Below are 15,108 nucleotides of genomic sequence, written 5' to 3' on the forward strand. Positions count from 1 at the left end.
GTATTACATAATTAGGTTGATTTAAATTTAAAATAAGACAATCTCTCCTAATAAAAGTAAGTGTATATTGTTACTTGCCGCTTAAACTCAGAAACGAGTCCCGGTACGATCAAGGAAGTTATATGGTGTGTTAGCTCTTTATCCCCCATCCATGAAGAAGGTTCCCGCTTTTACCTGAAGGGTGTGCTTTTGAAGATATACGGGCTGGAAGTTTCGCCCTCTAGAAATTTCTAGAACAGTCCAGAACATTCTGGAATGTTGTGGAATGTTCGAGAATAGTCTGGAACGTTCGGGAACATCCCAGGTCATAATGGACAAAAAACGGGATTACAGGCCGTTTCCTGATATACTTTTAGTAAATTCGTAATCGTCACAATACATTGGTGTCTCTAAATAGTATAAAACAAAGTCATTATCCGGGTCTGTCCTTTTGTGCGCTAAGTTCTTCTGAACTATGCAACGGAGTTTGATAAGGTTTTAACGATCATTTACAGAATTTCTTCTGGAAGGTTTACATATATAATACAGGGTTTTACAATAAGAGGTGTTATTTTGATATTCAATCGTAAAAGATCAATGGTTTCGTTGCTTGTGTGGCACGTAGCGCCGTCTTGTTGAAAGTAAACGTTGTCCAGATCAATACCATCCAATTCCGGCCATAAAAAATCATTAATCATCTCTCGATAGCGCAATCCATTCACCGTAACTGTTGCTCCAGCCTCATTTTCGAAAAAGTAAGGTTCAATGACTCCGCCGGACCATAAACCGCACAGTCACACGTTGAGGATAGAGAGGCTTTTCAACAATAACTCTTGGGTTTTCCGAGCCCCAGATGCGACAATTTTGCATGTTGACGAAGCCACCGAGGTGGAAATGGGCCTCATCACTCAAGATGATTTGCATTTGATTCACTCAAGTGAATTTTAATAATTTCAATGCGTTATTGAAGCGTGTATCGTTCCATTTTTATTAATGGCGTAGTTTCTACTTGTAAAATGTCAAAAAATGACAGCTTCAAAAGTAACATCTACCGAAATAGCCGGCTATTCAAAATAACACCTCTTATTGGAAAATCCTGTACATGGATATTATATTTATAGAAAGTAGAGAAAATTCTAGCAAAGCGGGTACACGTTAGCTAGTTACTAAATAGAACTATTGAAGACGTACGACGTTAGCAGTAAGATATGAAAGCTTTAGAGAAAATAAACCGAAGATTATTTACGACTTTTACCGACTGTGTATGTATGTCTGACTTCATGTATCAAATTTGCAACAGTCGCATAAGTGGCACGATATTGATATCACAATGATGATACAGTGGTATGTATCAGGTTAACTTTTATCACGTTACACGGATAACAATTAAATATATTATCGGTTAGCATTTGGAATGAGAAGAACTTTAATCGGATTGCGTAGGAGGTAACGGAAAGAATGAACCAGATGTTACAGTTGCCTTATAAGATGAAGTTCCGAGAGCTATCGAGTTACCCGCCTTTGGAGTTAGATGTTTATTAAACACAATATCTTATCGTGTTCGGCTAAACGGATTGTCGATAAAACGAAATGGATACTTTTAATTTCACTGTACAGATAAATATATCATTGTTAGTTTGAATCTACAAGTAGATATGTTTATATATTGATCTGTGCTCCTAAGGACAATATTTTTTTTATATTGAAACCACAAATTGTAATACTTAATTATTGAAGACAATATTAGCGATTCCTATAAGAAAAGATACGGTAGCATGTCACATCTAGGACTCGAACCCTTGCCTTGTCGGGGCACTGCTCTACCAACTGAGCTAATGGGACCCTATCTCCTTCGGTCATATTTAACTGTAGTTCTTATCCGAAGTATGACACAGTTAAAAATGACCGAAGGAAATAGGGTCAAATTGATTACAACTTTGGACACGATTTACTCAAAAACGAAAAATCAAAAAAAAAGTTATACTACGAGTACTTTGTACTACGAGATTCCAGACATCGTGTATTTATCTTTGTATTATTAAAAAACTGGTTCTTTCTTGCAAAAATAAATAAATATAAAGTGACAAATCTTATTATGATACTAAACAAACGAGATTTTGGGACTTGTCTTTGTCTTCTACTTTTTTAAATGTAATTCAAATTGCAGCATCAGCACAATCCGTTTATGGATACAATTACAATATGAATTTTATTAATAAACAGATTGCATATTTCTAAAAAAATGCATAGCTTGATTTTTTCACAAAAGTGTGAGACATTTTCTTGGAAATCTTATATAATATCATATAAATTAGATGACACCACAAGGCATGTAATATGATAATCATACTTGGAAATCTATATAAATATAAATGGTTTCGGGTTCCTCCTTATTGTACCTTTTTTAAATGTCTACTCAGAATGTTCTTATTTCAAAGCACAAACTGCCTCCTGTTTTATCGAATATGTTTTGTCCTGTGCTATATATAATAGCACTGTTATTGTTATTTTTTGTTTTTTCGTCGCTTTGGTTAAACTGTACATTTAGTGTAATATTATTAGATCTCTATGGGGTAAGGCGAACTGTAGAAATAATTTTAAGAACATGACCATTAATACTAAATTACTATCTTTGTTAGTTATAGTAAAGCGCACTTGAAGTGAAATGACACTAAACTGCGCTATATAAATGCTATGTTATTATTATTATAGTAAAATATTACTGATGTGGTTATAATCTTTCTACGAGAGTGGTAGATACTCTCAGTATCGCTCTGGTGATGGAGCAGCATTAAGAATCAAAACGTTGCTTGAAATATTGACTTAGTCCGTGTTTGGTGACCAAATCTGAATATCCAGGTACTTCCCTACATTCCTCTTTCACACCATCTTCACATAGTCACTCACATCAGCCTCAAAATGATGATTGAATCACCAAACAGCGCTATATAAAGACACCTTCTTACTCATCACACATAATACGGGGGTATAAGAACGGGTTATTAGAAAACGTTACTCATAATCACGCTCATGCGTACTGCGTATTCAGTCTGTAATACGACAGTATTAGTAGTTTACAGATTTTTAAACCGTCCGACCCTAGGAAGAGGAACGTATTACAATAGTAGTAAGAAGGAGATCGAGGACAATCTGGTTGATTTGACAATCTGGTTTATATGACAAATATGGATCTGTCGCGCATTGAAAATGTATAAAAGCAGTAATACCCATTTGCAGCACTATCAGAGGAATATTTCAAATCGAAATATAGATTTACCAAAACACATACGGAACACGTAATCGAATATGCCCGATTTTGTAGCAAATCAAAACATACCGGGTCAAAGACGTTACAAATATCATTTGAAGATAAGTGAAATTAGCAACAAAACGCGAAATGCGAAAATGACCGTGTTTTTGAGAATAGATTTCAACCCGAGCAGTATACGTCCCTCTTCACTGTATAGCTTATACCAACGCTGCAGCGGCGTATAAGGGAATATTTATACCTAAGTAAGACTGGATTTTAACAATGTATGATTATTTTAGAATGGAGACAAGTGTGTTAATAAAATAACAATTATTGTATCGCCCCAAAAACCTCGGTTCGCGTCATTAATAAAAATTGATAGTATTTTGTGTGATAACCCGTTCACCTACAAAATAAGATAGAAGAAACTTAAAGACACTATTTCCTTTGTAAATTTGTCAATAAACTTTATACCTATACCGGGAATTACTATCTTTAAATTAAAACTTAACTATTTAAAGCAGAAATCTATTATTTTTAGACTATGACTTCCCCAATCGGGATATGTTGTTAGGCTGAAGGTAGTATGGGGGAGGGAAGATGGAGAGGAGGAAGGTGGGGAAGTACCTGGCTGTTCAGATCTGGTCACCAAACACGGCCAAAGCCATATCAAGCAAATATTCAATTCTGAATGGTGGTCTTACACCAGGGCGATACTGAGAGTATCTTCCGCTCTGGAACGTCCTGTATATTATTTTACATGAATAAATTAATTAATTTGTGTAAACACAAATTAATCAAATAAAATTGAATTGCGCACGCCGGGATTTGAACCCGCGACCTGCGGATTGCTAGTCGATAGCCCTACTCCTCGACTACAGAGGCTGTCAAATATATAAGTTTTGGCGTCCTGAATTTCGCATAGATTATTCTATCTGGATTATGCAAGCTACCGCAAAAAATTTCAACTCTCAATATCATTTAAAAAATAAGCTATGGAGTTTTGAAATTTCTATGATAAATCTTTCCAAAATATTGTTCCGTTGTTCGATAAACAAAAATTAAATAAAAAGCTTGTTTCAACAAGGTTCACCTTGGGCGAAGCCGGGTAGTACCCTACTGCAAAAAAGTGCGTGGTGTTTGGAACATTCACGATAAACTAACGGTGTCTGGAAAATCGTGGTAACATTGAATGGCATCGATAATACTGTGTACCTTGTTCATACAGTAAATCAAAACACAAAGATAAAAACATTTTAGGGTGCAATAGCTCCCTGGCTCCGGGAAGTTCGGACCAATGTGTAGTATAATATTTAGTAAAATAACGATATTTAGGATACGTATTTATTATCGAATCCGAATATTTTCACATTTTCATGAACACGTGTTCCGACACCGTCATAATATATTCGTAATTTACTAAAAGTTTATCAGGAAACCTGATTCATTCGTGAGGCCTGCAATCCAGTTTCTAACCGTATTACACAAATTTGAAAAGATTCTTAATAAAATAGCAATACTCATTTCGTTCCGAGCAGGGGATGCTCTTCAGTATAATAATATCAAGAGTACTAAGTATATACATATCAAAAACAAGAAATATTAGGTATAAAAATAACAATAAGAAGAATATTAAGTTAGAAAATAACAATAACAAGAAATATTACGTATAAAAATGGTAATAACAAAAACAAATACCCCAAAAATGGAACACAATGCCGAAAAACATAATAAAAGTAATTTACCTGGATCGTAGACAAGAGAAGAGGATAGACTTGAGGCCACGAGTCCCGCCAAAAGCGCGAAAGCCAAGATGGCTCCCGATTTCGCAGCCATGTCTGCCGCACCACTTCAGTCGAACTGTCGCTAAACACTGGTGTTTTTACTGTCTCTAAACAACACTGTTCTTCATAATATCCTGCCCTGTTCTGAGAGACAAAAGGGGACAAAGCAATACGTTAGTTAGGTTTATAAATGATTGGTCGCATGAATACACTTGCGGTAAAAATTACGTCAACGTGGTGATGTCAAATTAAGAATTACACACCTATCTGCTTATTGAAACTTACATAAATCAGATGCATCATTTACACTTAGTTTTGGACATAAATAAAGAATTGAGCAGAGCCGAAATGAGGCACTTTGGCGCCTGGGAAACTTATGTGGCAACATCAAAGAAGAAATTAAATACACACCTATCTGCTTATTGAAACATACATAAATCAGATGCGTCATATAAACTTCGTTTTGGACATAAACATGAAATGAACAGAGCCGAAATTAGTCACTATGGCACACAATATGCCAATTACAAACAAGGAATTACTTAAATTCGGATCTGTCATAATCAGATGTATTATTTGCACTTCGTTTTGGACATAAACAAGAATTTAACAGATCGGAATAAGGCATTTTAGGGCCTTGGGCACTTTGAAAAGACATACTGTCAAAAAAGGAATAACATACATACAGATCTGTCATAATCAGATAATATATCATTTGCCCTTCGTTTTGGATATAAACAAAACATTAACAGATCAGAATAAGGTATTTTAGGGCCTGGGGCACTTTGAAAAGACTTAATATCAAAGAAGGAATAACATACATACAGATCTGTCATAATCAGATACCTACATCATTTACCCTTCATTTTGGAAATAAACAAGAATTTAACAGATCGGAATAAGGAATTTATGGCCTGGGGCACTTTGAAAAGACATAATATCAAAGAAGGAATAACATATATACAGATCTGTCATAATCAGATTTATCATTTTGTTGGAAATAAACAAGAATTTAACAGATCAGAATAAGGTATTTTAGGGCCTGGGGCACTTTGCAAGAATGCTCACACACAATATGACAATATCAAAAAAGAATTACATATACACCCAGCTGTTTATTTTCACATTGTTTTGGACATAGCAAGAAAATAGCAGGGCTTAAATTAGGTATTTCGGCGACCTGGAACACTTTGAAAAGACGCCCGAATAATGAAGTGAAAGGAATTAAGGAAAAATAAGAACGCAAAAGGAATATAGCGAAACTTTAGTAAGATTACCTACTTGGGTAAAAGGGGTCTTCATTAATTTTTTTTGTTTTGTAAGTTATATTATCAAATTTGATGGCTAAATAAGTGCAATCACCCGTACGAATGAGAAGCCATATTTCAAGAGTGGGCTTAAAACTGGTAAACATAAGTAGGCAGTTAGTCATGTGTGATTACAAGGCTGATTTATAAAAAAGCTTTTCTCATTTCTCACCTAAGAGCTACAAGCCAAAAATGTATACATTCTTGTTATGCCTTATATTGTCACGAATGTAGTTAATAAGCATTAAACTCACTTGACAAACTGAGTCCAGAAACGTTCGATTTCAAGCACAAAAGTGTTTTTTAATATTTATTTCGTAAATAATTTTATAAGAAAGCAAAAAAGTAAATCAAGGGAAACTGTCACAGAAAATCTTAGCCATAATACTGTATTTTTTAAAAGTTGTTACCTTTACGCGTTCATACATTTCTATTGAAAAAAGTATTTTTTAGTAGTTTATATTTATATATTTTTTTGAGTATTTAAAAAAAAATTGTATTCTACTCAAGCGAAACGATAGGAAAACCTTCAATAAACCTTCAATAATAATAATAATAATTTATTTTAATAAGTTTTAAAAATAATTCACCAAAATTTGGTAATTAAACATAACTTGATTGACTGCCGTAATATAGTACCATATTATGAATACGAACCAAATTCATTTTTAGAAAACGAATTTTGTAAAATATATTATGATAAAACTATACTAACAGACCGAACGATTAGTCATAATAGACCCGATATAGTTTTACATGACAAAATTTAAAAAAATAACTTGTATCATTGATGTCGCTATTCCAAATTCCTGTAATATTCAAAAATCTGTTAATGAAAAAATAAGGAAATACAAAGATTTAGGAAATGAAATAAAAAGAATTTGGCATTCTCAGACTATGAAAATATTACCATTCGTTATTTCGGCTACTGGCATTATACCTAGCTCTCTCATTAAAAATTTAGGCGTATTAGATCTATCAAAAAATTTATATATAAAGATGCAAAAGTCGGTCATTTTGAATACATGTAGGATAACGAAAGATTTTTTAAATATTTATGTTGAGGGATCAGTAGGATTTATAGGCCCTGTTAGAAGTTCTACCGACCCGAACCCTCTGATATGAAAATATCTGGAGTCGGTGAATTATTTTCCCATTTGATCTCTGGTGAGTTGACGTGTTGTTCTTGTATTGTTTTGTATTTATTTTGCTTATATAATGCACTTACATAATGTTGATTGACTAGATCAGAGGTTCCCAAGTGGTCTATATGGACCCTTAGGGGTCGATATCGGCTTGCTGGGGGTCTATGTCAGCGAGAATAAAATTCGGGGGTCCATGAGATTCCAACGGGGGTACATACGAGTGGACCCCCATTTACCTCAAGTCAACATTTAGGAGTTCCGTAAATGACACAATAGACCTAACACAAATAGAATAGACTGAGAAATTACTTATTTGATATTTGTATTTTTATATTTCGTAAAGTTCTTAATTGAGGTATATAAATAGAGTCTACGTTCCTTTTCTCGTCAGAATTAATATATTCAAGCAAAACATTGCACATTGGAAGCCGCAAATTTTCTAGTTCCCCAACTTGTTTTTGAAAAACGTCCAGGGTAATAATGACTTTCAACATTTAAATGCACTTCACACAGACTTCAAAACTAAGTTTGAGGACATTTTGACTATGGAAATGCAACGTTGAAGAATCGGATACCATGTGACAAGAAGAACTGACCGGAATAAGCACTGACAAAAACTTAAGGGGCAGTTCTGTAGGGCTAGCTACAGAAAGAAATTCCCGTTGCTTATCCTGCTTCATTTTCATTTGGTGTAATACCTCACAAGGGTGCCCCTTTCTGCACAATGTAAAGACAGAGCAACTATACCGCCACCCGGTTGTTGAGCAGGCAAGGGAAGGGAATATTTTTACTAAAAAAAATACAGTGTGTGGCAAGCCTACGCACGACGGAAGTGAAACTTTTAGTATTCTTCTCTCTCTCTTTTCATTTCATTTTATTATTATTCAGAATGCTGTACATTATAGTTTTAAAAAGCATAAATTTATTTATAGGCGTGTTGTTAACAAATAAACGTTTAACTAGATTCCTAATATTGACATATTTATAAGTAGCATGTGATAAAAAAAATTAAATATATAAAAATATGGGATTCGAACCCGGGTCCTGCATAACGAGTGTCGAACGCTCTGCCTCTAGACCGCGAGGAGAGGTATCTCGCGCGACGAGAACCGCGTATACAACGTGTACTCCTCAATTGACTTGTCCCGCGCAAAATTTCGTTTTCAAACACGGCAAATGAATAATATCACATAACGTCTCGTAAACGCTTTATATAGGTCGAATCGAAGATATATCGGCAGTGTGAGTCATATCTGTCGTTTTTCAAAATATTTCCGTATATTTGTCCGTTTTGGAAAAGATCTATCGTGTTTTAACAGTCTCATACCCGTATGGAGTCTGAATTTGAAAAACATTTCTAAATTTTGAAAAACTCACTTACGGCTGTGTTTTTTACTAAAAAAACTTGTCACGCACGTCTGCGAGGGTAATTAGTCGCGTCATCAGCCTTGATTAGTAATTTTAATGATTCAAAATAAAAATAATTAATCAAAATACCGAGCGACTCTACCGGCTCGATTTGTAAGCTATATTTCGACCAAAATATCATAAAGGTACCGACCGTTAATTCTAGCCAATTACTCGAGTGAACACCTGCCGGCCGGTCGGCCGGTCTCACTAAATGGATTTAGACATTTCGGGAGACTCTCGGTTAAAATTAACAAATTTATGTAATTTTTTACTACATTATTACAAATCATGTAGATATTTTCTTATATGTATGCCTGACAAAGTCGAAGCACGAGAGCATTTTATCACTTTTCCTCGTATTAAAAAAATCACAAAAAGAAAAAAAAATAGTTTAAGCGGGGATCGAACCTCGGATCTTCACGACGACAGTCGGGCGCTTTGCCTCTAGACTGCGAAGCTGAGTTTGGAGATTGACCTATACTAGGTATATAATATTAGCTAGGCTCCTATAGCGAAATTATCACGGTTTTTCGTGACGGTCATGAGTCGGTTTTACTCCGGTCCTCGAAAATGCATAACGCGAGTAAAGAAGTTTCACTTCAAAAATAAATGATTATCACATGGGACGTTAATAGTTTTAGGAAAATTCAACATTCGGCAGGCAGGGGGTCTACGGAAAAAAAAATTTAATAAGTGGTCTACGGGGCATAAAAGTTTGGGAACCTCTGGACTAGATGATCATTTGTGGAAAAGTGTGTGGAAGGGTTTAGTTTTTCCTATGGCGAAGATTTAACCCGGACAATAAAATCGGAATCTATAGCATATTTTTTTGGTATTCATAATGTACACCAATTAGTTATAAAGATTAATCAAATAGTGATTTGGCATTAAGCTTCGCCTTAAAATGGCAAAAATATGGTTAGACACGCAAAACCACAACATGTGCGGTGACTGCTCTACGGTATTCAATATTTCAGTAAAATATGTCTTTGTCATGGCTATAATAATTGTAGCTTTAATTTGAAAATGCTAATCAAATGTCTGTAATATTATGTAGAAGCGTGGGTTTGCGGTCCTACATAATGCTTTACATAAATTATTCTACCAGTGGGTCTGCATTCTGTAGAAATACAAATTTAATTGTAATTTATCTACTTTAGGTTAGTGGGCGATGGATGGATTCTGTACAAACGACTCTTGATTTCTTTGATGGAGGATTTGCATTAACTTTAAGACTGTGTTAATAATAGGTCCATTAACTCTCAAAAGAATAGAATCAACTGGGAAAGGTGAGGTATTTAAACATAGCTCCGGCCCTGAACCAAATTGCGCCACAAACAGTTTTAAATTTGAGGCATTTTGAAATAAATGAAAATACATCGTTTTAAAGAGGACCTCTTGGATTCGACCCTCTGCTAGGTAAGAACTAAATCATTATCAGATCCGTGAAAAAATACGGTAGATATAGTCTGAATTCTTGAAAATTCAATAGTTCCATTTTTGAAAATGACAATATTTTTTAACAATTAACATAATTTTCTGTTAAAATATTGTATTATAGGAAAATACTTTATCGCTTGTTTGAATTCTTGACAAATCAGTTATAATTTTGAAAATGGAATTTCAATATTAAATTCAAAACAATTGGTAAACAAGCTAACAACAAATTGGTATTTTTTATGACATGATACGATGGAAGTAGAATGAAATTTTTTGTTCGGTTGGTATCGAAAATAGTGAAATCATCTCTAGTAAAAATCGGCTTACATTATGAATACCAAAAATATGCTTTGGATAAATAGAAGCTTTACCTATCGTTTTCCTTGAGTAGAATTAAAATTAAATTGTTAATTACGTTACAAAAAATATGAGCGTAGAATACTAAAACATTTAACTTATATATGTAACACATATGAGAAACAAGTTTAAAAAATACTATTTTATGGCTATAATTATCATTGACAGTTTTCCTTGATAAAATTTTTTTAGTCTTATAAAATTATTCACTAAATAAATAAAAACAACTTTTGCGCTAAAATCTACCGTTTGGAGACTCCGTTTGCCAAGCGATTTTTATGCATATTACCTACATTCGTGGTGATATAAGGCACACTAAGAATAAACACATTTTCGGCTTATGTATTCCTGCTATTCGAACCACTGTCGGATAAGTTTCATATAACCTTTTAGGTAGGAAAAAAATATTAAAATAAAACATAGTATCTTTCCTAAAGCTTCGGAAATTATAATTTTTTTTTGTACTGAGCTTTTTGACAATTGAGTAAACATTGTGGAAAAGCCACTAAATTTTAAATTAGAGATTATTAATAATAATTGTATTGACCTGATTTCCTAAAATAGGTACTTCACACTAAACTTCGCACCATGTATTTGACAAATAATATCAGACCTTGTTTTGTTGCTTTCAAATCTTCTAGTTGGTTTCCAAGATTCCGAAAACTTTTATTTATTTTCAACTTGATAAAACTTGACCAATTCTTCAAAATTGAAAGTTTCCGGAAATCTGTCTTTGAGAATGGACAAATTTCTTTGTGAATAAACCTTAGCTTAATAAGTGCACATAGGAAGATAGTTTTACGAATTGATTTTATGTTGAAATTACAAATATGTAAGTACTACGAAAATGAATTGCATAATATTAATAAATAGATTTACAATCTACCTAGAACTTTCGGATAGTTGAAGTACCTAACCATTATTATCATTTGGAAAAGTTATATCTGTTTGGGGTAAAGTTTCGAGGTTGTGAATTCTAGTTTACCTGACAACTTGGTGCATTTTTAAGGTGAAAATAATATTATTGTATTAGTTATTGCCATTGGTTTTATTTGATTTTCCAATGTCTTCCACGGTGTCCTTAACTTTTTCATCCATTCACTTACTAGTCATACATTCTCCTTACACCTCTTTCTTCGGTAATCACTGACGTCTTATTTTACAAGAAATAATTTTGTGATTCATGTTTTCTTCAGACGTCCGAGACTTTTTATACTATTCACTTCATGAAGTATCACGAAATCCGCATGGTTACTGTTAAAATTACATTATGCCGACTTAAACACGACTTCATATTTCATTCCAGTGAAGAGAACACGCGTTAAGTCTTTTTCGGGTGTCCCTAACTTTTGCTACCATTCACTACTGTATACTGCATTGTTACTATTAAAAAACTACATAATATCGGCTATTCGATCACTTATCTCGTTCCATGTCCCGTACGAATGAGTGCGTACGGGACAAACAAAAAACAATCAATTTTATTTACTGATGGAAATCGGTTGATACGGAAATCGGTTTATACGGAAATCGGATTTTACTTCTGGAAAAGGTATACAATTGATATTATGTTATATTTATATATTCGTTGGCCAAATAGGGATAAAAATGTGTTCCTTTTAACAATTTTCGTCCTTGATCTAAATAATGCATCTACAATCACCAAGTTGTGGACGTACAAAGTTACAGAGTCCTCGGTCTCATCAGGATTTCGTAAATGAAACAAATTGGATTTAGTTTCGCTCTGTTTCTCCGAAGTTAATTGCTTTATGACCACTTTAAGGATTCCACTTTGATGTCCTGGCTGACAAATTTAATAACAAGACAAGGAACAATATTTCCAGTTATGAAACAATAAAATGTTTTAAGAGTTTTCTCAAATGTTGGTATTGAAATATTAAAAAAGTGTTTTTATAGCTAAAAAAGACCGACAAAATATCGTCTAATGGAGAAAAGGCTTTAAAATAGGTCATAAGCCAAGTGAGCAAATAGATCAGTGGTGTGCCTCGTCTCTTTTCTGATTTTCAGAATATATCGGAACAAAGTTTGTGCTTTATTTTTTTAATAGACGTATTAATTATTTTTAAATTTAAATTTTATGTAGAATCAACATAACACAATAATTAGCAAGGGTGGTTTTCTAGTTCTGTGAAGGTTCTATTGAAGTTCTGTTATAATATCATTATTGGCCAGTTATTTCACAAATATGAAATTTTTTTTATTTAATTTTTTGTTTATTGGTTAAAATAGGTACAGTGATAATGTATACATATTACAAAGTTGTTTATTTTTAATATCAGGAAGAGTTAAGCAACACACCTTTTCTTTGGGCAAAAGCTCGTGGTAAAAAGGTGGGGAAACGTAATTAATTACTATTTTAACAATGTTATTATTTTAAACAAAGAAAAATAAAATACAGTTTACAGACAATTACAGAAATAATAACAGATCTTGGACAGAACTTCAAAATCACTTTTGAAATTTGATGAATTGTTAAAATTCTGTGAAACAACGCATCTTTAATAATCTCCCCCTCGAAAGAGATTCATAATAACCAAAAAGATATTTAAATAAATAGTTCAAATTTAAAAAACAATCAATTTGACAAATGCCGATCGAAGTGGGTTAATTTCCTCTTCCAAAATTTGCATTAATTCATTCATTAGGTAGGCCACACAGTACGCAATACACATCATGGCTTGGCCTATTTCAGCGTATCGCTCACCAAACACTACCAATGGGAATGTATGGCGAGCGATATGCTGAAATAGGTCATAACGCTATAAAAAAACTTATCTGTTGTAAAAAATAACAACAAATTCTCAAGAACACAACGTTCTTTCAATACGTTTACAATGGACACATATAGTTTTTTTTTAATTCCTAAATTTGTTTAATGTTTATAATTTACATATATAGTTTTTTTTTAATCCAAAATTTTCCATTACAAAGCGTGATAAAAAACAATACTATACAGACGGTAATCTCTTCATAAAAAATGTTATAAAAGTTTCAATAAAATAAAACTAAGGAGTAAAAATAGTGTAATGTATTCTACATAAAAAGGGATTCACGCAAAGTTAATGGAAAATGTTTTTCTCTGGAAAAACCGCAATATCCTGATTAAAAAATACGGCATACCACTGCACTTGTACGTACCTTTATTTAATTTACTACCCATAAATATATACTTCTAATGTTCAGACGAAAAAAAAGTACTTACCGATCAATTTTAATTAGTAAAAAAATTGAAATAAGCCTTTAAGACGATTGAGGCAGTTTTGTTTCTAATTTGACACCACTTTGTTACGTATATAAAAAAATAGTTTTTTTTCTTGGTTAAAAGTAACTTACACTTTAAACTTCGGTTCTAACCTTTGGTTAGTCGGTTCGGGGAGCGAGTCGCGGCTCGGCGGTGCAATGCTTACCACACGGTGGCCAAGAACACTACTAAACTGACTACTGGAGACTAGAGATGTTCGGTATTCCTGTCCATGTTACCTGGGACCGGTTCCTTTACTGTTCTGTGAGTAACCAGTTATTTTTGATCCGGTTCTTTTCTTAAAACTTTTATCAAAAATTAAAAAGTAATATTAGAAAAATTTTAAAAATCGACGAAATATTTTGTGAAGTTTGAGGAAGCGTTTCCCCCTTCTCAGAATTTTCCTAGCGACCTCCCAGGATGGGATTTTTTTTCTCAGATATTCTTGAGATCTCAGATATTCTTAGCAACTCGTCCATGGTTTTTCGTTTTTAACGAACCGGTTCCAAAATAATGTATAGGTGACAACACAATTCATGTATCAATCATCTCTATTGGAGATTAGATGATATAGTCGATATTTCTTACTTATAATTCATGTATCAATCATATCAAAAACGTTCATAATATTAATACAAATATTAAAAAATATTTTGAAATTGTTCTAGCCAACTCTCCCAGGTTGGGAAAAAATTCCGTTTTCATAAAATCTTCAACAATTTCCCTCCCCCCAACTGGATAAAGAACCGTTTCCACATAGTCTCCGATAACTGGAACCGCAGTGACAACTCAATTCAGGTATCAACCATCTCTACTACGAAGGCGGGAGATATGATCAGATATTGTAGGTGTATATTATGCTGTTCAGATGCTATGCTATGTATTGCAATCTTTGCGAAGATGCTGTGTCTTGGCGGCGTCGGTGACAAATATTATGAAGGCGTGAAATTAATAAATAAAAATGAATTAGTAGGCGTTTTGAATCTATGGATTATTTCAATTGAAACTCTACTAATTAATTTTCATTATAAAGGTCCTGTTACTGGTCGAGTGGAAAGATGCGTCATATTCCGACCTAATTAGTTGCAAATTTATTCAGAATATATTCACATTATTGGTAATCCAGTTAAAAACGGGATTGCAGGCCGTTTACCGATAAATTTACTAGTAAATT

The 15,108-nt window shown here is 33.4% G+C and overlaps 1 protein-coding gene across 2 annotated transcripts in view; it reads right to left on the reverse strand.

Annotated features, from left to right (window-relative positions):
- Tsp (Thrombospondin) overlaps positions 1 to 14,128 on the reverse strand; it is a 50,891-nt gene extending 36,763 nt beyond the window's left edge. Inside the window, exons 1-2 of one of the 2 annotated variants that reach the window (XM_089639012.1) lie at positions 14,027 to 14,128; positions 4,975 to 5,157 (exon numbers count right to left, since the gene is read on the reverse strand). In XM_089639012.1, coding sequence (XP_089495138.1) covers positions 4,975 to 5,065 — 91 coding nt within the window. In that variant the 5' untranslated portion in view covers positions 5,066 to 5,157; positions 14,027 to 14,128. The remainder of the gene's footprint in view (positions 1 to 4,974; positions 5,158 to 14,026) is intronic. The other variant, XM_089639013.1, reaches the window with a different exon arrangement.
- Positions 14,129 to 15,108: the final 980 nt, after the last annotated feature.

Source organism: Hesperophylax consimilis, chromosome 13, assembly GCF_061612785.1.
Source record: "Hesperophylax consimilis isolate HC1 chromosome 13, BYU_Hcon_1.0, whole genome shotgun sequence".
NCBI lineage: Eukaryota > Metazoa > Arthropoda > Insecta > Trichoptera > Limnephilidae > Hesperophylax > Hesperophylax consimilis.